General features: G+C 36.5%; 1 protein-coding gene across 1 annotated transcript in view; it reads right to left on the reverse strand.

Annotated features, from left to right (window-relative positions):
- Positions 1-23670, reverse strand: part of PRIM2 (DNA primase subunit 2) — a 292554-nt gene that overhangs the window by 90130 nt on the left and 178754 nt on the right. Inside the window, exons 9-10 of the mRNA XM_007536606.3 lie at positions 22280-22352; positions 14000-14185 (exon numbers count right to left, since the gene is read on the reverse strand). Of these exons, the coding sequence (XP_007536668.2) occupies positions 14000-14185; positions 22280-22352 (259 nt within the window). The remainder of the gene's footprint in view (positions 1-13999; positions 14186-22279; positions 22353-23670) is intronic.

Raw genomic sequence — 23670 nt, forward strand, 5'->3', positions numbered from 1 at the left:
TAAATCCTATAAATGAACATTTCCTTAACAAAATGATTTTTAAAAGAAGATGGGCCAGGTGGTGGTGCACCTGGTTGAGCACACATTACAATGGATTTGAGTCCCAGGTCTCCACCTGCAGGAGGAAAGATTTGCAAGTGATCAGGCAGTGCTGAAGGTGTTTCCCTCTCTGTCTCCCCCTTTCTCTTGACTTCTGGCTGTCTCTATCCAATAAATAAAATAATAAAACTTTTAATAATAAGAAGAATAACTCATACAACTGAAAAAATTAAGTGAACACAGGGTTGAGTGGGCACAGAGCTTTGGTGGTGAGTGCAATGTGGAATTATAGTCCTATAATCTTATAAACCATTATTAAATCACTAATGAAAAGTTTTTTTTTTTTTTTTTTTTTTTTAGAAAAAAGGGGACAGAGCCTCTGAAGAGACACTTCAAAAGACAAACACAGTCAATCGGCACATAAACATCTATCATTTCTTATTATTAGGAAAAAGCAAATCAAAATAGATGTCACCTCACACTTTTGAGGCAACGTACAAAATACAGTAAACTAGTGCTGAAATAACTTGCACACTGTTGGAGGGAGAGTAATTTGGGTTGATTTTCTGCTAACTGAGAGGAGGGGAGAGAAAGGAGAAACTGACCTGCAGTATCAGAGATTGCCTTTGTGCCATAGCACCTCCTGTGTGGCATAAGGACTCAAATCTGGTCAACACAGAGGACAAGACATTCTCCCTATCAGATAAGTTACTGCTCTTAGCCAAGCTGTGGTTCTTCATCTCCAGTTCACTTCAGTTTTACTAGTAAGGGCTGTTAAACCACAAACCTGGGCCCTATGCCAGGTGTTAGATTCAGAGCTTGTATTTCTAACAAATTCCCCGATGATGTTAATTTAAGCTTATGCTGCTCATCTAGGTCCTGGGAGAACAAATGTTGTTAAAAACTTCTAAAAAAATAAATAAAAGCCCTGGTGATAGATATGCTTCTTATACTCACACACTACCAGACAAATATTTAATACTTTGGTAGTCGATTTTTAACATCATTAAGTCTGCCTTAAGTCATGATGCAGCTAAATTCTGGGACAAAAGATAAGCTTTTAAAGCAGTGCTAAATGTTCCTTGACTCAATTATAACAACATGTAGTAGACCTTAAGTATGCTATCATTGGGGACAGAAATTTCAGCTATATACAATGTACATGATCTATGTTGTGCTTAACATCCAATAGAGCTTGGTCAAAGCAATTTTTAACAACAATACTATAAGCAATCTGATTAAAAGGACACTTTGCTTTGAATTTATAGGATAATTATCCAGTTCAATTTAATTCTTAACAAAGCTGGTTGCTAAAGTGACTCAATATCTAAGTTCCAAGTGAAATATTTTAGTGACATATACTTCATATTTTAAATAGAGATTTGACTAATTTTATTACTCTTACACAGAAAGGTTTCCCTCTCCCCAGGCAGACTGCTATGTAAATTATAATTACAAAACAGACCTTTACTATGACTAATTAAACATATTTATTTGCAGAAAGCATAGGTGCATTTATTTATTCCAGGAATCTGGGAAATTATTTAAGGAATCAAAGACACTCAACCCTTTTAATATATCCTGCATATTCATTCACAAGTCCAAAAACTGCTATTAGGCAACATAACACTCCCAGCCCCAAAAGACAAAAATCACTGAAAAGGTTTTATTTTAAAAGTGATAGCAATGGTATAAATATTTATACTCATAAAATTAAATGGGAGAATAAAATCCCTATGTTATAAAACCAATGTTTGGGGAGTATGAAATACCCTAAAGCAATTAGTTTGTCATAAGCTCATTCACAGCAACAAAATGTTCTCTTGGAAATAGTTGATGTTTCAATCATAAAACCCCTTATCGTCTAGTACAGTATGCAACCAAGTAAAAACTATCCAAATATTCAAGAAGATAAAATTCAAGAAGTCTGAAAGCAGAGATTTAAAAATAAAGATGGACTCTCCTCTCCCGGATAAACTAGGAATACCAAAGGAGACCACCTGGGACTGAAACAAGACAGGAATAGAACGACTACAGGAACCCACCAAATTACCGGTGAGTGCAAACACACGTGGCTTGTGACAGAGAGGAGCCATGGGAGAGACTAAGAGGCTAGTAACAGTCCGGCGGTTTACCAGTTGAGACACCACCTCCAGTCTGTTCCAACAACAAGGGGACAGCTGAAGGGAGGAGAAGACTCCCTGGAGACTCACCAAGTGCAACTCTGAGTCTCCATTGCTACTGCCCTCAGAATCTGAAGCAGCGGCAGGGAGGGACACCTGGGGACAGAGATCTAACCAGGAAACTCAGGAGAAGACCTAAACCTCAGTGGCATAGCTGTGGGGCTGTGAATGTCTCTTTGCATAACCACTGGACTATCTCTGCCACACCCTGCCTTATCTCTTGGTCAGGAGTCAGTGATGAAGCTAAGAAGCGAAGCCTACTTAGAGTTTAGAAGCCCTGAGGCTCCCATAGCCTACAGAGAAAAAAAAGAGGCTTTTAAATCACTGAGCTCAAACTCAGGGATTAAAACAACTGTTAACTTCCACCACTGTGAACCCTTTAATTAACTTACTTAGACACCAGTCAATCCAGGAAATAGTGATCAGTAATTTGAAAAGTACTAAGAGAGGGAACTTATAACATAATATATAAAATGGGTAAACCAACAAGAAGAAATATTGGAGAAACTAACCAGGACAACAGTCCAGCTAAAAGCCCCCAAAGGGTGAAGCACAAAATAACAAGTTCAACATCCAAACATTAGCTAAGGAAATAATCACAGGAGTGAGTAAAGAGTTTGAAAGAATTGTAGTTAGAAATACAGGAACAACAAATGAGACTCTGGAAGAAAACACTAAATATCTCAAGGTTATTAGAGAGGTGAAAGCTGAAATAGCTGAGCTAAGAACACAACTAGCTGAACAAGCTAAAACAGTATCAGAACAGGGAAACAAAATAGATGAACTCCAGAAAACAGTAGAGGGCAGAGAGAATAGAATCAATGAGGCTGAAGACAGAATTAGCAAGATAGAGGATGAATTAGAGACAACTAAAAAAGAAGTAAGAGATCTCAAAAAGAGATTAAGAGATGCTGAAAACAACAACAGAGACCTATGGGATGACTTCAAAAGAAACAATATACGCATTATTGGCTTACCAGAAGAAGAAAGAGAGAGAGAGGAAGAAAGCATTCTTCAGGTCATAATAGCTGAAAACTTCTCTAGTCTAGACAATATCAAAGACATAAAGATTCAAGAAGTCCAGAGGGTACCAAACAGAATTATCCCAGACTTAAAGACACCAAAACACATCATTTTTAGAATGGAAAGGAATAAGGATAAAGAAAGGATCCTGAATGCTGCAAGAGAAAAAGAGTCACCTACAGAGGAAAACCCATAAGATTAGTAGCAGACTTATCCACACAAACACTACAGGCCAGAAGAGAATGGCAAGATATCTATCGAGTTCTCAATGAGAAAGGCTTTCAACCAAGAATACTATATCCTGCTAGACTATCATTCAGACTAGAGGGAGGCATCAAAACCTTCTCAGACAAGCAACAGTTGAAGGAATCAACTATCACCAAGCGTACCCTGAAAGAAGTTCTGAAAGGTCTTCTATAAACAGTCAGACTATCATAAATAGGACATATACCAGAACACTCGAAAACTCTACAAGAATGGCGTTAAAATATCTTCAATCTTTGATATCAATAAATGTCAATGGCCTGAATTCACCTATTAAAAGACACAGAGTAGGAAGATGGATCAGAAAACACAACCCAACAATATGCTGTCTACAGGAAACCCACCTAACTCAAAAAGACAAACACAGACAAAGTGAAAAGATAGAAAACTATCATACAAGCTAATGGCCTACAAAAAAGGGCAGGAACAGCTATTCTCATATCTGACATGATAGACTTTAAAATAAATAAAGATTAAAAAGATAGGAATGGACACTACTTAATGCTCAGAGGATCAGTCAATCAAGAGGACTTAACAATCATTAACATCTATGCGCCCAATGAGAAGCCATCTAAATACATCAAACGTCTACTGAAAGAGCTACAGCAATATAATAGTAGCAAAACATTCATAGCAGGGAACTTCAACACCACACTTGACAGATCATCCAGGCAGAAAATCAATAACGACATCAGGGAGCTAAATGAAAAGATAGATAAACTAGAACTATTGACATTTTCAGAGTCATTCATCCCAAGAAACTGGAATACACATTTTACTCAAATCCACATGGGTCATTCTCAAGGATAGACCATATGTTAGGCCACAAAGATAACATCAGCAAATTCAAGAGCATTGAAATCATCCCAAGCATCTTCTCAGACCACAGTGGAATTAAACTAATACATTTTTTAGGAGAATAGAAAAAATGCTACAAATGTTTATCTGGAACCAGAAAAGACCTAGAATTGCCAAAACAATTTTGAGAAAAAGGAACAGAACTGGAGGCATCACACTCCTAGATCTCAAATTGTATTATAGAGCCATTGTCATCAAAATTGCTTGGTACTGGAACATGAATAGACACACTGACGAGTGGAATAGAATTGAGAGCCCAGAAGTGAGTCCCCACACCTATGGACATCTAATCTTTAACAAAGGGGCTCAGACTATTAAATGGGGAAACCAGAGTCTAACAAATGGTGTTGGAAACAATGGGTTGAAACATGCAGAAGAATCAAACTGAACCACTGTATTTCACCAAATACAAAAGTAAATTCCAAGTGGATCAAGGACTTGGATGTTAGACCACAAACTATCAGATACTTAGAGGAAAATATTGGCAGAACTCTTTTTCGCATAAATTTTAAAGACATCTTCAATAAAACGAATCCAATTACAAAGAAGACTAAGGCAAGTATAAACCTATGGGACTACATCAAATTAAAAAGCTTCTTCACAGCAAAAGAAACCACTACCCAAACCAAGAGTTCCCTCACAGAATGGGAGAAGATCTTTACATGCCATACATCAGACAAGAGTTTAATAACTAACATATATAAAGAGCTTGCCAAACTCAACAACAAGACAACAAATAACCCCATCCAAAAATGAGGGGAGGACATAGACAGAATATTCACCTCAGAAGAGATCCAAAAGGCCGAGAAACACATGAAAAAATGCTCCAAGTCTCTGACTGTCAGAGAAATGCAAATAAAGACAACAATGATATACCACTTCACTCCTGTGAGAATGTCATACATCAGAAAAGGTAACAGCAGCAAATGCTGGAGAGGGTGAGGGGTCAAAGGAACCCTCCTGCACTGCTGGTGGGAATGTCAATTGGTCCAGCCTCTGTGGAGAACAGTCTGGAGAACTCTCAGAAGCCTAGAAATGGACCTACCCTATGATCCTGCAATTCCTCTCCTGGGCATATAGCCTAAGGAACCCAACATATCCATCCAAAAAGATCTGTGTACACATATGTTCTTGGCAGCACAATTTGTAATAGCCAAAACCTGGAAGCAACGCAGGTGTCCAACAACAGATGAGTGGCTGAGCAAGTTGTGGTCTATATACACAATGGAATACTACTCAGCTGTAAAAAATGGTGACTTCACCGTTTTCAGCCGATCTTGGATGGACCTTGAAAAAATCATGTTGAGTGAAATAAGTCAGAAACAGAAAGATGAATATGGGATGATCTCACTCTCAGGCCGAAGTTGAAAAACAAGATTAGAAAAGAAAACACAAGTAGAACCTGAAATGGAATTGGCATATCACACCAATGTAAAAGACTCTGGGGTGGGTGGGTGGGGAAAATACAGGTCCAAGAAGGAGTCAGAGGACCTAGTGGGGGTTGTAATGTTATATGGGAAACTGGGGAATGTTATGCATGTATAAACCATTGTACTTACTGTTGAATGTAAAACATTAACTCCCCAATTAAAAAAAAATAGAAAAAAAAGAGAAAAATATAGAGATAAAGAAAACAAATGTGACAATTAAAAAAAAAATAAAATAAAGATGGAACTTTGGTGGTGAGTGTGATGTAGAAGTGTACCCTGTAATCCTACAATGTTGAAGCCTAATTTAAAAAATAAAATAAGACAAAGAAAGGAAGGAAGTATTAAAAGAAAAAATAAAAATCACCACCATCCTTAAACTACTCATAAAATATAGAACAGCAACTGAATAACAAATAAAATAGTAAATGATGAAAAAAACCCAGTCATGAGTGAACAATGCTTTGCCTATCCTTCACTCCTCTTTATTTTTATTTTTTAATATTTATTTTCCCTTTTGTTGCTTTTTTTTATCATTGTTGTAGTTATTATTGTTGTTACTGATATCATCACTGTTGGATAGGACAGAGAGAAATGGATAGGGTAGGGGAAGACAGAGAGTAGGAGAAAAAGACACCTGCAGATCTGCTTCACAGCTTATGAAGCCACTCCCATTTTGGTGGGGAGCGGGGAGCTCAAACTATGGTCCTTAAGCTGGTCCTTGTGCTTTGCATCACATGCGTTTAACCATCTGTGCTACCGCCCGACTCCCCACTCCTCATTTTTATGTGTTCTTCTCTTTACCTATTAATCTTGTTCACTTCCTTCAAATTGTATCAATAGATCAATTAATTTTCAAGTACCCTATGTATCATGATCTACTCTAGTAATTGCCTTACTCTACATTAGCTAGCTACTTGCATCTCTCAAATATGATTAAAAATTTAAACCAAAGGGTTTTTTGTAACTAATCAATGTTGGTCCATATGATAAATTCTTATTTAAAAAAATTTAAAAAAAAGAAATTCTTATTTAGAAAGGTCAATTTGAAACAAGTAAAAATTTTGTTCATACTATTTTCTTTTTGGTCAGTAATCTTTCTTTCCTAACATCCCAGATTCATTAAACAATGAAAGTTTATGCACAAAATCATGATATTACAATATATATGCATATGTTTTTACTTATTTATGTGTTTATTTACACATATATAAATATATGTACACACACACATATCAGTTTTTAATTGAGCCTATACAGCTGGCCTGAATCAAGGTAGCAATTACTTATCCAATAATACCACTTCAAACAGGGCACACACACAGAGACACACACACACACACACACACACACACAGACACAGACACACACACACATCATGCAAAAGTTTATGTATGCAGACTCATTTCAAGTCACAATTATGCTTATTTATGCTTATATAAAAGTATATACTTTTCAGGTTCAAGTTTTCACCAACTGTAAGAACAACTACACTTTGTTTTCAAATTTCCCTTGAAAATACTGACCCATCAGACAATCTCACCAATGCTTCCTGGTACCCCACCTCCCTAGAGCCCTACCCCACTAGGGAAAGATAAAGGAAGATTGGGGCTATGGAGCAAACTGCCAATGCCCATGTCCAATGAAAAAGCACTAGAGAAGCTAAAATTCCCATCTTTTGCACCTCTCCCAAAAAAGAATTTTGGTTCATATTCCGAAACGGAAGTAAACCAGAGAGACCTGTACCCCAATTCCACCAGTACCCAAACCACTTGTCACCAGGAATCTTGTTTTTATAATATTAGTGAAAGGGAAGTGAATCTGGAAAACACCAGAGGAACCCAGGTACGGTTTTGTTTATCTGAGAGAGGAGAGGCAAAAAGGAAAGACACTTGGAAGTAGTAACAGATATAGGGGTGAACTGGAAAGAGAGTGAAGACAGGACAGTTGAAAAAAATGGGGGTGGGTGGGAAAATAGATATAGTTGTAGATTCAGCCCATACCAGTGACCTTGGGAGAACTACTGCAATTTCCAATGGAGTGGGTAGGACCCATTTATTTTATTGCAGTGTATTCAGAATAGCACCTGTTCATGGTGAACAAACAAGTCAGTTCAATAACAGATGCAAAGTAGATAGAACATGCACACACATGAATGCACATTCCTTTATATTTTGAACAAGCAGAATACCTCTGTTGGCAGAGTACAGGATTTACACACTGAGGCTCTGGGTTCAATCCCTAGTGCTCCAAGTACTGGAATGGAGTTCTGGTTTATCTCCTCACCCCTCATAAGTAAAACCTTCAAAAACTATTTGACAAATGCATTAAATCTAAGTCTTATAATTGAGCATATGTTGTATTTCTGAGCATTAAATAATGGTGGTAATTGGCTGTCTATTTGTTAAGAGTCAATCTTAGCTTTGTTATTATAAAAAATATTTATTTTATTTTAATGAGAGAGGTACAGAGAGAAAGGCACAGAAAGACACTCCAATGCAATGCTCAGCTTTGGCTTATGGTGGTGCAAGTGATAAGTAAACATTTAGTGAGTGCCTGTTGAATTCAGCACTGCTCTAATATCTAAACATGCAGCTCATAACAAAACAAACATACAACATAAACAAAAAAAAGGCAAGATAGTCTATTTTTTATACAGTCTTCATTCTCTCTTACAGACAAATGATTGAAATATAATGTACTTATAAGTGCACAGAATTATAAAATCATAATCTGGAGACAAACAACCAAAAGCTAGATAAAATGCTATCGGTATATTATTAAAAATCTGCTATAGTGGGTATGAGTGTCTGAAAATAATTTCTTTAAAGAAAAATCAACAAACCAAACTTAATAACTTTGAATATTTATGGCATAAGTAGCTACTCTTTATATGCCTCATGGGACAGACTTAATCTGATTAATTTTTTTTGTTTTAGCCATAGGACTGCTCAACTCTGGTTTATAGTGATTGTCGGATTGACCCTGGGACCTTGGAGCCTCAGACATGAGAGTCTGTTTGCATAACTATTATGCTGTCTCCCCCACAGTACACTAAATTCTGGATAAAATAACTAACCATGAGCATCAGAAACTTCAGCTGCTTCCACAAACACATTACTATTAATCAAAAATGTTAATGAAAGAAAAGCAAATTGGTAGACTATAGCACAAATTGCCTACCCTTAATAAAATAACTTCAGATCATGCTACTTTAATATTTATAAATGACAGTAAAAACATCAATACAGTATTAGGTCACAATACTGTACACAATACAGATAACAAACTTCCCTGCACCACTAACTACAGACTAAGAAAAATATTTAAAATATTTTTAAAAAATAGATAATAAGTGCCAGAAAACATAAGGGAGGGTCATTCAGAGAAAGAAAGACATGAACTAGGTAGTCAGTAAAGAACACCTTAATTTTTACAAAGGAATTAAGAGAAAATAAACATTGCACTGTAGACAGTATAAATCAAGAAATAATAAAGAGTGGTCCACGAGGTAGCACCGTAGAGAAACCACTGAACTCTCAAGCATGAATTCCTGAGTTTGATCCCCAGCAGCACATGTACCAAAATAATGTGTGATTCTTTCTATCTTCCTAGACCTCTCATTAAAAAATAAAAAATAAAAAATTTTAAGGAGTAATAGCAAAGGGTTACAATTTAAAAACCTTAAGAAATATCACATCCTGGGAGTCGGGCTGAAGCGCAGCGGGTTAAGCGCAGGTCGCAAAGCAAAAGGACCGGCATAAGGATCCCGGTTCGAACCCCGGCTCCCCACCTGCAGGGGAGTCGCTTCACAGGCGGTGAAGCAGGTCTGCAGGTGTCTATCTTTCTCTCCTCCTCTCTGTCTTCCCCTCCTCTCTCCATTTCTCTCTGTCCTATTCAACAACAACGTCATTAATAACAACAACAATAACTACAACAATAAAACAACAAGGGCAACAAAGGGGAATAAATATTAAAAAAAAAAAGAAATATCACATCCTATTCTGTTACTTCTAAAATTGCTAGTTACCTATAATTTTTGTTCAAAGGAGCAAAGTAATGCATCCCACACAAAATCAGTGAGGATATGAGCATAAAGAGAATGAAATCACATCTGTTAATCTGAGAAATAACAATAGATGAAAATTCTTACTAAAATTCATTAAAAACTGTTTCTTATTGGAACCTACAGGTGCTGCTACCAGCTCATTTGTTCAAAAAAACACTGGGGGAGGGTAACTTTTTAGATGCATTGATAGGGGAGGGGGGTAGAGAGAGAGAAAGCAGGAGAGTATCACTTTGGAACATGCAATGCAAGGAACTGACCTTGGGACCTCATGCTTGAGACCAAAGGTTTTCCATACTGTCACAAATCTGATTATATCACCACATTATCTTTGTACTATCAGGAAATAAGCTATTCAATAGAATTGCTCAAGTTCTTTCCTGGATTCAATACCAAAGTCCACTAATTGGAGAGCTATGAAAAAAATGTTAATTTTACAGTTCCCATAATCTTGTTTTATAAGGAGAATTTTGTCATCAATTTTCTTTATAAATATATATATATATTTATTCCCTTTTGTTGTCGTTTTTGTTTTATTGTTGTAGTTATTATTGTTGTCATCATTGTTGGATAGGACAGAGAGAAATGGAGGACGGAGGGGAAGACAGAGGGGGGAGAGAAAGTCACCTGCAGACCTGCTTCACAGCTTGTGAAGCTCCCCTCCCCTGCAGGTGGGGAGCCAGGGACTCGAAACAGGATTCTTACGCCAGTCCTTGCGCTTAGTGCTTTGCACCACCTGTGCTTAACCTGCTGCGCTATACCACCTGACTCCCATGTCATCAAGTTTCTATACCTCTTAAGAATGCTTTTACTTGCACATTATACTGAGCAAATAGGCTAGATTATCTACAAAAAGAACATGTATTTACAAATACAGACTCTAACTACAGAACACTAGACAATCACAGTCTCAATTCCACTTATAATCTTTTTTGTCAAAATAATGTACTTGCAGTAAGTGGCAATAAATTAGTAAAATTATGGACTACTAGATGATATACAGAAAAGTAAAAAAAAATCACTGATTTTCATTTACAATAAAGTTTTAAGAAATCTAACTTTGGTAAAGTTAAAATGCCATACAAAAATTTTGCAAGCACAATAGCTGAAAATGAACAAGCATGATGACACTGATACATAATTCAGACACACACAGAAAAGAAGGCCAAGAAGAGGAGTATAAGTCAAAAGGCTAATATTCGGGGCAAATTTTCACTTCTTTCACTTACCTCCTTTCTTAGTTTATAGCACAAAGCAAGCTAAAATGCTTGCTTAGTCACAGTCTCTTTCCACTTCTCCTTTGGAAAGAGAAATCATAGAATAAAAGTATTTACTAATTTAATTTAATAATAATGCTTTATTAAGTCATATATTAGTTTTCTGGGTTCATCCTGGATTGCATAAAATGAAAGAGCAGTGCTTTGCTTCATTATCTATCTTCCTTCTTTCCTTCCTAGGTTTATCATTATAAAATACCACAAATTAGGCATGTTTTAAAAAAAAAAAAACAAATTTATTTTTCTTCAATCTAGAGGCTGAAAATCCAGGATCAAAATTTTAGCAGAATTGGTTTCTCCCTAAACCTCTCTTCTTGAGTCTAATACAAGATAACTGGTGTCATTATAAGAAGAATACACAGGGAAAAGATCTTATGAAAACAAAGATATAAGGTGGCTATCTGAAAGTCAAGGCATGAGTTTAAATGTTGAATCAATCCCCCTCCTCTGTGGTTACTAGTTTTATATGTAAACTTGAATGGGTCACAAGGAACCTAGATATTTGGGGGGGGAACATATTCTGATTAAGCTGGTTTAAAAAAATTCTCAAGGTATTATAGATAAGAACAATAGGAAAAGAAATAGTAGGAAAGATTGGAAAAGTACTAGAGAGAAAAATTACACCTTTTAAAAAGACAGAGGGCTATATGCACGTAAATGTGTTACATATGAAAGTACCATAGATAATTTATATATTAATGTACTATATACAAATACACTAAAAAGAGTACTTAAAAAACTTATCATAACAAGAAAATAAATTGTAACTGTGTGGTAATGATGTTAGCTAGACTTAATGTATTGATCATACCTTAATATGTACAAGTATTAAACTTGTATCATTATGTTATATACCTGAAAGTAGTGTAATGTAAGTAAGTAATATATGTTAACTAATGGGTTGTCAGAAAAGTCTCCACATTTTTTCTATGTGAAAGTGTACTGTGACTTTTCCAACAACCCAATGTATCTCAACAACTAAAAGGACCTAGTAAAGTCACGTACAAGCATTTTAAGTGATATTTATTGATGATACTTATAGCAGAGTTGTCACACAGATAAAGGGAAATTGATTTAAAAATATTTCCAGTCATTTCAGAGTAAGCATCAAAACTTTAAAACTGTCTATAGCTTTCCACTGGGTAGTGTTATTCCCTGGCACATACATACAGAGGATACAATCAGTATTTATACGCTAAGGATATAAGCTGAAGTAACATTCATGATAAAGTCAAACCATATACAGCAAAATGGCCAATAACAGAGGAATGATTATCCCTGCCAAAAGTTGTCATGCACCTACTCTGTTATTTTCAAAAATTACTAAACATGGAGAAATTACCATAATATATTATGTTATAAGAATGGCTATAACATGATATCTACTAAAATGTTGATATTTCTGAAAAGAAAAATGGCAGGAATATTTATTCTGTATTTTGTTTATTTTCTATAACCAGAAAATTATTTTTTAAAAAATGTACCTAGGCCAAGTGGAGCAGTGGCATACATTATTATGTGCAAGGACCATGGTTTAAATCCCAGTCTCTACCTCCAGAGGGAAATTTTCTTTTCACAAATTGTGAGGTAGCACTGCAGGTGCTCTTTCTCTCTTCCTCTTTATTTCCCCCTCCCCTCTCAGTTTCTCTCTGTCCTATAAAAGAAAAAGAAGAAAAAAGTAGGTATACAGAGACCTAATGAAAAAAATCTATACTGTGTTTAAAGAAAATCCCAGTAAGTGATAAATATCAAGATTTATGGACAGTTATCAAAAAGGCTAGTTTTTAAAAAGGAATCTATAGAACGTGAGGTTTTTAACATTAAAAAAAAATGGAACCTCTTCCTAAAATTCATAGATAGACGTCTAACACTCAGTGTGATTTTATTTGCAGACATGGCTATTAAGGAAGTAATAAGAGTTAAGTGAGGTCATAAAAGAATCTAATACAAGATAATTGGTGTCCTTATAAGAAGAGGATATGACATTAAGAAAGTGAATACACAGGGATAAGATCATATGAAAACACAGACATATGGTAGCTGGTTATCTGGAAGTCAAGAAGAGAGGTTTAGGGAGAAACCAGTTCTGCTGAAACTTGATAAAGCAGGATTATTAAATTTAACTAGTAAATATTTTTATTCTATAATTTATCCTTCCAAAGGAGAAGCAAAAAAACTAAACAATTAAAAAATCTTACTTAGGATCAGTGTCACACATACAAGTAACAAGAAACTCTATTCCCAGAATAAAATATTATATACTACAGCAAATAAAAAGACATAAGGAATAATAGTGAAAAAAATAAAGCAAAAGGAAATGTAACTGCTACTGATATATTTAGAAGTTAGTTCCTCAGGATTATAGTGCTTAATGAATACCTAAAAATGTTCCAAGAAAGATTCTGAATAATACAAGGAAATGTTTTAAATTGCTTTCACCTTTTTCTCTATAGTATACAGCTTGAAAAATGATAAAATATATACATGTATGGAAATAATATATGTACAGGTAACATATAGTATCATATATCACATTATATTATTGCAACTCATAAAGCAAGTTTAGTCTTATGATTACTGGCAAATGCCTACAAAGGGAAAAACTTAACTTAAGCATTACTTTACACACCTCCTTTTCAATCTTACTCTATTTTTGCTTGTTTCCAGTAGTTGGGCTTCCTACATGCACAATTTCACCACTCCTCAGCCATTTTTCATCCATACAGTGAGGGGGGGGAAGAGAAAAGAAAATTGTAGACATGTATCTCTCAGAATTTTCAGTTACATTTTAGAGGCATACTAAAATCACACTCTTTAGTTCGAAGTCTAAACTTCAGTTATTAATCTAATTTTTGAAATTACCTTGTCTGCATCCATGTTTCCTCTGATAAATTCTTGTTTCCAGAACTGCAATGCCTGTTCCAGTGTTAAGCCAATGCCCTTCAGGAAGAGGCCATACTGCATTCGGCCTCCATGACGAAGATGGTGGTTTTCCCGCAAGGCTTTGTGTAACTGGCGCATGCAAGGTGGGAAGGATTTGGTAGAAAGCTATTAGAGAGAGAGAGAGAGAACGAGAGAGAGAGAGAGAAAAGTTTTGGGTTATGTGTGGCAGATTTATCAAGTCTCTCAGAATATTTGTTGCTAATACAGTTGAATTACAATAAAAACAAAAACCATAAAGAGGTCTTATTGCTTATTGTTATTATAAACAAATGCCACTTGGACACAACAAAAAAGGAAAAATACAGACCAATATCTCTGATGAACATGCATGCCAAAATATTAAACAAGATCTTGGCCAACCGGATACAACAGCACATCAAAAAGATTGTTCATCACGACCAAGTGTGATTCATCCTAGGAATGCAAGGCTGGTTCAACATCCGTAAGTTAATCAATGTCATTCACCACATCAATAAAAGCAAAGCCAAAAACCACAACCATATCTCAATAGATGCAGAGAAATCCTTTGACAAAATCCAACACCCATTCATGCTCAAAACTCTACAAAAAATGGGAATAGAAGGGAAATTCCTCAACATAGTGGAACCCATATATAGCAAACCTACAGCCAACATCATACTCAATGGACAGAAACAGTAAGCATTCCCCCCTCAGATCGGGGTCTAGACAGGGCTGTCAACTGTCACCATAGTATTGGAAGTTCTTGCCATAGCAATCAGGCAAGAGAAAGAAATCAAAGGAATACAGATTGGAAGGGAAAAAGTCAAGCTCTCACTATTTGCAGATGATATGATAGTATACATAGAAAAACCTAAAGAATCCAGCAGAAAACTACTGGAAGTTATTAGGCAATATAGCAAGGTGTCAGGCTACAAAATCAATGGACAAAAATCAGTGGCATTTCTTTATGCAAACACTACATCTGAAGAAGAAGACATCCAGAAATCACTCCCATTTACTGTTTCAGCAAAATCAATCAAATACCTAGGAATAAAGTTGACCAAAGAAGTGAAAGACTTGTATACTGAAAACTATGAGTTGCTACTCAAGGAAATAGAAACTGATACCAAGAAATGGAAAGACAATCCATGCTCATGGATTGGAAGAATAAATATCATCAAAATGAGTATTCTCCCCAGAGCCATATACAAATTTAATGCAATACCCATCAAAGTTCCACCAAGCTTCTTTAATAGAACAAACACTACAATCATTTATCTGGAACAAGAAAACACCTAGAATTGCCAAAACCATCTTAAGGAAAAGAAACAGAAATGGAGGCATCACAATCCCAGATCTCAAACTATATTATAAAGCCATCATCATCAAAACAGCATGGGACTGGAACAAAAATAGGCACACAGACCAGTGGAACATAATTGAAAGCCCAGAAATAAATCCCCATACCTATGGACATCTAATCTTTGATAAGGGGGCCCAAAGCATTAAATGGAAGAAGGAGGCTCTCTTCAATAAATGGTGCTGGGAAAACTGGGTTGAAACATGCAGAAGAATGAAGTTGAACCACTCTATCACACCAGAAACAAAAATCAACTCCAAATGAATTAAAGACTGGGATGTTAGACCAGAAACAATCAAATACTTAGAGGAAAACATTGGTAAACACTTTCCCACCTACACCTGAAGGACATCTTTGATGAAACAAACCCAATTGCAAGAACGACTAAAGCTGAAACAAACCAGTGGGACTACATCAAATTGAAAAGCTTCTACACATCCAAAGAAACTATTAAACAAACAAAGAGACCCCTCACAGAATGGGAGAAGATCTTCACATGCCATACATCAGACAAGAAACTAATCACCAAAATATATAAAGAGCTCAACAAAAAAGCAAATGACCCCATCCAAAAATGGGCAGAGGATATGAACAAAACATTCACCTCAGAGGAGATCCAAAAGGCTAACAAACATATGAAAAACTGCTCCAGGTCACTGATTGTCAGAGAAATGCAAATTAAGACAACAATGAGATACCACCTCATTCCTGTAAGAATGGCATACATCAAAAAGGACAGCAGCAACAAATGCTGAAGAGGCTGTGGGGACAGAGGAACCCTTTTGCATTGCTGGTGGGAATGTAAATTGGTCCAGCCTCTGTGGAGAGCAGTCTGGAAAACTCTCACAAGGCTAGACATGGACCTTCCATATGATCCAGTAATTCCTCTCCTGGGGTTATACCCCAAGGACTCCATAACACCCAACCAAAAAGAGGTGTGTACTCCTATGTTATAGCAGCACAATTCATAATAGCTAAAACCTGGAAGCAACCCAGGTGCCCAACAACAGATGAGTGGCTAAGAAAGCTGTGGTATATATATATACACACACATATATATACACACATATATATATATATATATATATATATATATATATAATGGAATATTATACAGCTATCAAGAACAATGAATCCACCTTCTCTGACCCATTGTGGATGGAGCTAGAAGGAATTATGTTAAGTGAGCTAAGTCAGAAAGATAAAGATGAGTATGGAATGATCCCACTCATCAACAGAAGTTGAGAAAGAAGATCTGAAAGGGAAACTAAAAGCAGGATCTGACTAAATTGAAAGTAGGGCACCAAGGTAAAAACCCTGTGGTGAGGGGTAGACATGCGGCTTACTGGGCCAGTGGGGGGTGGAGGTGGGTGGGTGAGATGCGACACAGTCTTTTGGTGGTGGGAATGGTGTTTATGTACACTCCTAGTAAAGTGTAGTCATATAAATCACTAGTTAATTAATATGATAGGGGAAAATTAATTGTATGTCTTGAAGTTTTTAAAACACAGACTGAGTCTTTTTAATATATAGGCTGTGTATTTGATATGCGGACTCTCTCAAAAGCCTAGACCAAGTAGATCAGAGCCAACCAATAGCACAGCTATTTACAAGATACAGCAAACCCTAACAAAAGGACTTTTCCAAGTTAACCCAATTACCAAATAATGTGATTAACTATCCATTGTGATTAACTATCCATTGTCTTTTTGAACCCTAAGACAGCAGGAACCCCACATCTCCACTATAGAGCCTGTATTTCCCCCAGTCCTGGAACCTTAGGATAGGGCCTACTTTCCCGCATGCCTCTCCCAATCCATATCAAATAATATTGCATCAGCCGATCGCAACCTAATCCACACAACGATTGCCACCTCAACATGCTTCAGCTCAGACTGTGTCCAGAGACTTCACGTGTGGAATGACAACCCTTCAGCTTCATTACTTGGGTGAGACCTTTCTTTTCATAGCAGTCTCTAATTCTATCCCAGGTGGATCACTTTCTAACAAAGTCCCAAAACCTAGATATAGACCAGGTTCTGTGAGAGAGAGTATATGTTCACACGTATCCATAAACTATTGCAAAATATATACCTGAAAGCAGAAATACACTAGAGTTTGCAGTGAGTACCCCCCCCAACACTTCCTCTCCACTATTCCAACCTTTGGGTCCATGATTGCTCAACAATTTGTTTGGCTTTGTATGTTAACTCTCTTTTCAGCCACCAGGTTCCAGATGCCATCAGGATGCTGGCCAGGCTTCCCTGGACTGAAGACCCCACCAATGTATCCTGAAGCTCCGCTTCCCCAGAGACCCACCCTACTAGGGAAAGAGAGAGGCAGACTGGGCGTATGGACCGACCAGTCAACGTCCATGTTCAGCGGGGAAGCAATTACAGAAGCCAGACCTCCCACCTTCTGCAACCCACAACGACCCTGGGTCCATGCTCCCAAAGGGATAGAGAATGGGAAAGCTATCAGGGGAGGGGATGGGATATGGAGATTGGGTGGTGGGAATTGTGTGGAGTTGTACCCCTCCTACCCTATGATTTTGTTAATTTATCCTTTCTTAAATAAAAAATAAATTAAAAAGAAAATGCCACTTGTTAGTATTTTCTAATGATTACATGTGTAATGATAATATTTTTGAGTATTTGGTTTAATAAAATATATTGAAATTTATTTCACTTATTTATTTTTCAATTTCTAATTAAATATTTCTATTAAGATAACTATTAACATACAGCTCTAAGAACTAATATAAGGAGATATCATATATGGTTTCCCAAATGGTAACATCTTGTAAAGCTTTATTACAGCACAACCAATATATTAACACTAATTTGTTTAATTTTATTTTTAAGTCTTTTGTTATTATTATTATTATTATTTATTGGACACAAACAGAGAGAAATTGAGAGGATGGGAGAGATAGGAAGAGAGACAGAGAGACACCTGCAGCCTTCCTTCACCAATCGTAAAGCTTGGCCTGCAGGTGGCAACCAGGGGCTTGAATCCGTGTCCTTGTGCACTGTAATGTGTGCACTTAACCAGGTATACCCACCACCTGACCCTGAGTACTGATATTTTTTAATTACATCTATGTTTAAGAAAAAATAGCTTTGTTATTATTATAAAGAGACAAAAATGGACACATGAAAATAAGCTTTTTAGTCATGATGCCACGGGAAAATTGAAGTCTGAATAACTAGATTGAAAATGGAAATTTTTTAATGCTTTCCTTATAAGGAAGAATGAAGGGGGCCAAGCAGTGGCATACTTAGTTGCGAGAACAGGTTACAGTGCAAAACGACCTAAGTTCAAACCCCTGGTCCCCACCCACAAGGGGAAAGCTCCACACGTGGTGAAATAGTGCTGCAAGTTTTTCTCCCTACCTCCTTCTCTCCCTCCTTCCATCCCTACCCACTAAATTTCTCTGTGTCTCTATCCAATAATAAATTAAATAAAAAATATATTTATCAATATTCAACATAAACATGTAACATTCCTTTAAAATTCAACTACTTTTCAATTACAGTTGACAGAAAAAATATTTATTGGCAGGAGGTATGGAAAACAAGAATATGAAAATGTATTTTTCCCTTTCAATTAAGTGAAGAAAAGGACCAGGAATTTCTATTACTTTATTAAATCCATGTAATAAGTTATATAATGAGACTCCAATATAGACATAAATAATAGTCAGCGGAAGACTCTAAAGGGGGAGGGACAGTGTGTTGCTACACCAATATAAACCCTTTGTTCCAGTCACCTGGACTCCATGACTGCAGTTTTATTTTGTACCTTCTCAATTTTTCTAAAGCCACTGTTTGTCTAGTACATTCTTTGTATGTCATTTAGTCAAAGCCAACCACTTGTCAAGGTCCAGTTTGACTTTCATCTCCTTTGATATAATAATTTCCTGATTACTTTTTATTCATTCAGTTGTCAAATACTTATCAAACACTGCTAAAGTAAAGAGCTATATTCTCAAAATGACTCACCCTCTACTGAAAGAAAGCTGAGAATAAATGTTAAAATAAATCATGTCTGATTCCAAAGGCCCTGGAAATAAAATAGTTATGGGATCAACCGTGAATATGAGAGGAGTACTTTACCTTGCAAGGTCAGCAAAGACTCTCTGAGATGATAATCCAGCTAAGATACAATTTACACAGAATTCCAATCAAAAAAATATGGAACTGACAGAAAGTCAGAGCAAAGACCCTAAAGAGAAATGAACTTGGTAGGCTCAAGTGAAAGCAAGAAGAACATAATAAATGAGTCAGAATAAAGCAGAAGAGGTTAAAATGACAAACACATATGGATTTAGAGGTTGGAATAATGAGTCCAGGGTTTTAGTTTAAATGTCCTAAAAACATCATATAGGGTTTTGACAAGAAGACCGACACTATCAGATAAGGAAAACTCTGACTATTATGTGGTGAGGAGATTCATGTAAGCAGGGAAGAAAGTGGGAAGAATAAAGAGGCTTTGGCAGTAATGCAAATAATATAATTAGAAAATATAGGCTCTGATGGAATAGAAAAATCACTGCAGATACTGAAGGAATCACAAGATCAGGGCATGGGGTGAATTTCCAGTATGCTGCAGAGGCCAATAAAGTAACACAAATGATAGAACAAAGGATAACAAGCTAAAGCAAACCAATAAATACACACACACACAAGAAAGCATGCACAGAAACTTTCTACAGCAAGAGGCAAGAAGTCTCAACAATCAGGAAGTAGGACACAGGGAAAAGACTTAACCAAGAAAATAAGTCTTTTTATGTAACTACTGCTCACAGAAGAGCTCTATAAGGCTGAGTCATGAAAACAGCTTTCCCCAACCACCCACTGAAGGAAGAATGCCTGAGCACTAACACAGTCATACTGCAACTGTGTCCTGTAACAGACCCAGTGGGAGGATTCCTGGTTCACAACTTGTTAGAATCTGTGTTGTGTCAGATCCAGAGACCCAGAGTACCCACAGCACTGTCAGTATCCAAACAAAAGTCCTAGTCACATGTCAGACCTAAATCCCCACCTAGGCAATCTGTTGGGTTGTTGGGAAAGTCATGACATATTCTTTTGTTTTTCTATGAAAAAGCATCATGATGTTTCCATACCAATAGTAACTGCTGAACACTAGCAAGTCCAAATTGTGGTTGCTACACACACATAGACCCCTGGTCACAGGTCCTTACGGAACACCAAAGATAATAATGATCCTGGGGAAGGAAGGCAGGGAGGGGGCTTTGATGTCCTGGTGCATGATGGTAGAAAATGACCTAAGTTGGGAAGCGAGAGTGTTTTGAAGACACCTATCATGGGGAGATGAGAGATTGTACCCATGTGTCAATTGTACTGTAAACCATTAATACCCCAATAAAATGAGGAGGGAGAGGAGGAAGAAAAAGAGGAAGGGGAGTCGGGGAGGAGGAGGCGGCAGCAGTGACAGTGATGACAACAGAAGAAATTACCAGTACTGTTGGACCAAGACAACCTCAAGGAGAAAATTCCAAATTCAATATACCTACTTAAAACTACTAAAGAGGACAGCAACTATGGTCCTCAGAATGCTCACTAAAATGAGAAGTTCAATAGAAGAAAACATCAATAAAGTCAGAAGTAGTATAAGAGAAGTCATAACAGAAATCAAAGAGATAAATATAAGTAGATAAGCTTTTAAAAAAGTACTATAGAAAGACAGAAGTCAAAGATGAGTGTAGTGAGCTGGGAAATAGGAAGAGGAAACTATCAAGAAAATTCTAGCAAAAGAAGGAGGAAAAGGAAGAAGAGGAGGAGAAGGAGGAGGAAAAAAGCAAATAAAATAAATATAGGAGAGTTATGGAACAATATCAAGAGAAAGAATATTTTCATCACAGCCAGAAGAAAAAGTACCTTTCATTCAACGTACTATTAGTCAAGAATTTGCACAAATTGAAGGAGATGGGAAATTCTAAGAGTTTCAAAGGAAATGAATCTAATTATAAGTTTGCTGGGGGCACACAATCATTAACTTGACAAAGATCAAAGGTAGAGAGCAATTTTCAAAAAGCAGAAGAAATGCAGAAACCCCTACAAGAGCATTCATACTTTTTCAACAGAAACACTAAAGGCTTAAAAAGACTGGGTGAATATATTCAGTTCTGAATGAAAAATATCTCTGCTCATGAATACCCTGCCCTGCTAGATTATCAAGTTGGAGGAGTGAAGAGAGTCTTTCAGACAGCAGCTAAAGAAATCAATTACCACAAAACTGGCCCTACAAGAGGTAATTAAGAGTAAACGAGGATATGAGAGAGGGAACCTATTCCAACATGACAACTGTTCTAATAGAGATACCAAAGACGGCATATGTACAGCAAAAGTGTGAGAAGACAGGTGATAATCATCTAGAAATCACAGAGAAAGGCATCAAAAGAATTGAGACTTGCCATCAGTTTTATGTTGGAATACTAGCCTCCAGAACTCTGAGAAAGAACATTTTTGTTGTCTAAGGTATCTTGTCTGTGATCTTTTAAGTAGTCATAGAAAGCTGATATACTTAGCATTTGCATTTCTTATTTTCTAAATGTTTATGGTCTTAAGTATAAAAACATAAATATCATTAGTTATCACTGTGAAGAATCCCCCTTTGGAATTACTGATTAAATTCAGTTTTTATGGTACTACAATTTTCTAATTAAGTATGGTTTTCTTATGTTTGAAAACAAAATTCTAAGTATAGCACATGAAATACCCTTTAAAAATGTTGAGAAGCAATGACTTAACATTCTCTCCCATCTCCCAACCTAAAAATTGTTCTTGGTTGAAGAATATCTGTGTTATTTCCATTGCTGAGATCTAGACTGAAAAGAAAGTGACACTTACCGAGTCGATTTGATCTAAGGAAATCTTCCCAGTATTTCCCTGTGCACTGTAATCTTGACCAGTGTAGGAATGACTAAAAATAAAGAAAAGAAATATTAAAATAGGATTTGTGAAGCATTTTGAATCACATCAAAGGAGTGTTTTAATAGTTTTTTGTTTTGCTTTGTTTTTTTAAGATTCAATTTATATATTACAATGACAGAAAGTTTCACATGAGACAGAGAGAAAGAGACAGACAAAACAGAGCACCATTCTGGTACATGCTATGTCAAGGATAAAACTGGTAATGTCAGACATACAAGTTCAATGTTACTACTATACTTAATAGGTAAGCAATTTCCCCAGCCACTCAAAGGAGGTTTTCATTCTGATAAAAAGGAAAGTTTTAGAATGTTAAAACATTTTCCATAAAAAAAACTTTAGGGGAGGGGCCAGGTGGTAGTGCAACGGGTTAAGCACACATGGTGCAAAGCACAAGGACTGGCCTAAGGATCTCAGTTCGAGCCCCTCGCTCCCCACCTATACAGTGGGGTCGCTTCACAAGCAGTGAAGCAGGCCTGTAGGTGTCTTTCTCTCCCCGTCTGCACTCCTCTCTTGGTTTCTCTCTGTCCTACCCACAACAACAACTGCAAGAACAACAACAATAATAACAGTAACAATAAGGGCAACAAAATGGAAAAAATGGCCTGTAGGAGCAGTGGATTCATAGTGCAGGCACTGAGCCTCAGCAATAACCCTGGAGGCAGCAAAAAAAAAAAAAAAAAAAAAAAAAACTTTAGGGGAAAGAAAATATAGCCAAGTATCATATAAGAATTTAATAGAACATATTTTAAAAAGCTTACCCCAAAATAACACAAAATAATAGTCTGGTTCTCTAATCGAGGGTACCATCTCTATATCTGAGGGCATCAATGCAAGTTGTTGTTAAAGTTCCAATTTCTATTTATTCTTTAATAGCAGCATGGTAGCAAAGCAAAGAAGTAATATTTAAATCCGGACACATCATTTACTGAAAGCAGGTCCTTGAGAAAGCTACTTACTCATTCCATATCCCTGGTTACGTATCTGTCAAGTGGAGATAATGATGCCTCCCTTATAGTGTTGACAGGTCTGAACTGAAAATATTTTCTGTTAAAGGACCTGCCTACAGTAATAACTGTTTACTAAAATGAATAATATATGAACAGCACTTTACATGTGCAAAGAGCCTTTATATTTTATATTCTGTGGTCCTCTAGTTTCACTCTGACAAGAACCCTGAGAGAGGTTTTTTATTTATTTTTATTTTACATTTGACAAATGAGGAAACTGAGGCTCAGAGGAGTTAGAATCTTGTTAGGTCAAGAAACAAACTATCAGTGCAAGGCTAGGGGGTAGCACAATGGTAGAGA

Source organism: Erinaceus europaeus, chromosome 4, assembly GCF_950295315.1.
Source record: "Erinaceus europaeus chromosome 4, mEriEur2.1, whole genome shotgun sequence".
Taxonomy (NCBI): Eukaryota; Metazoa; Chordata; class Mammalia; order Eulipotyphla; family Erinaceidae; genus Erinaceus; species Erinaceus europaeus.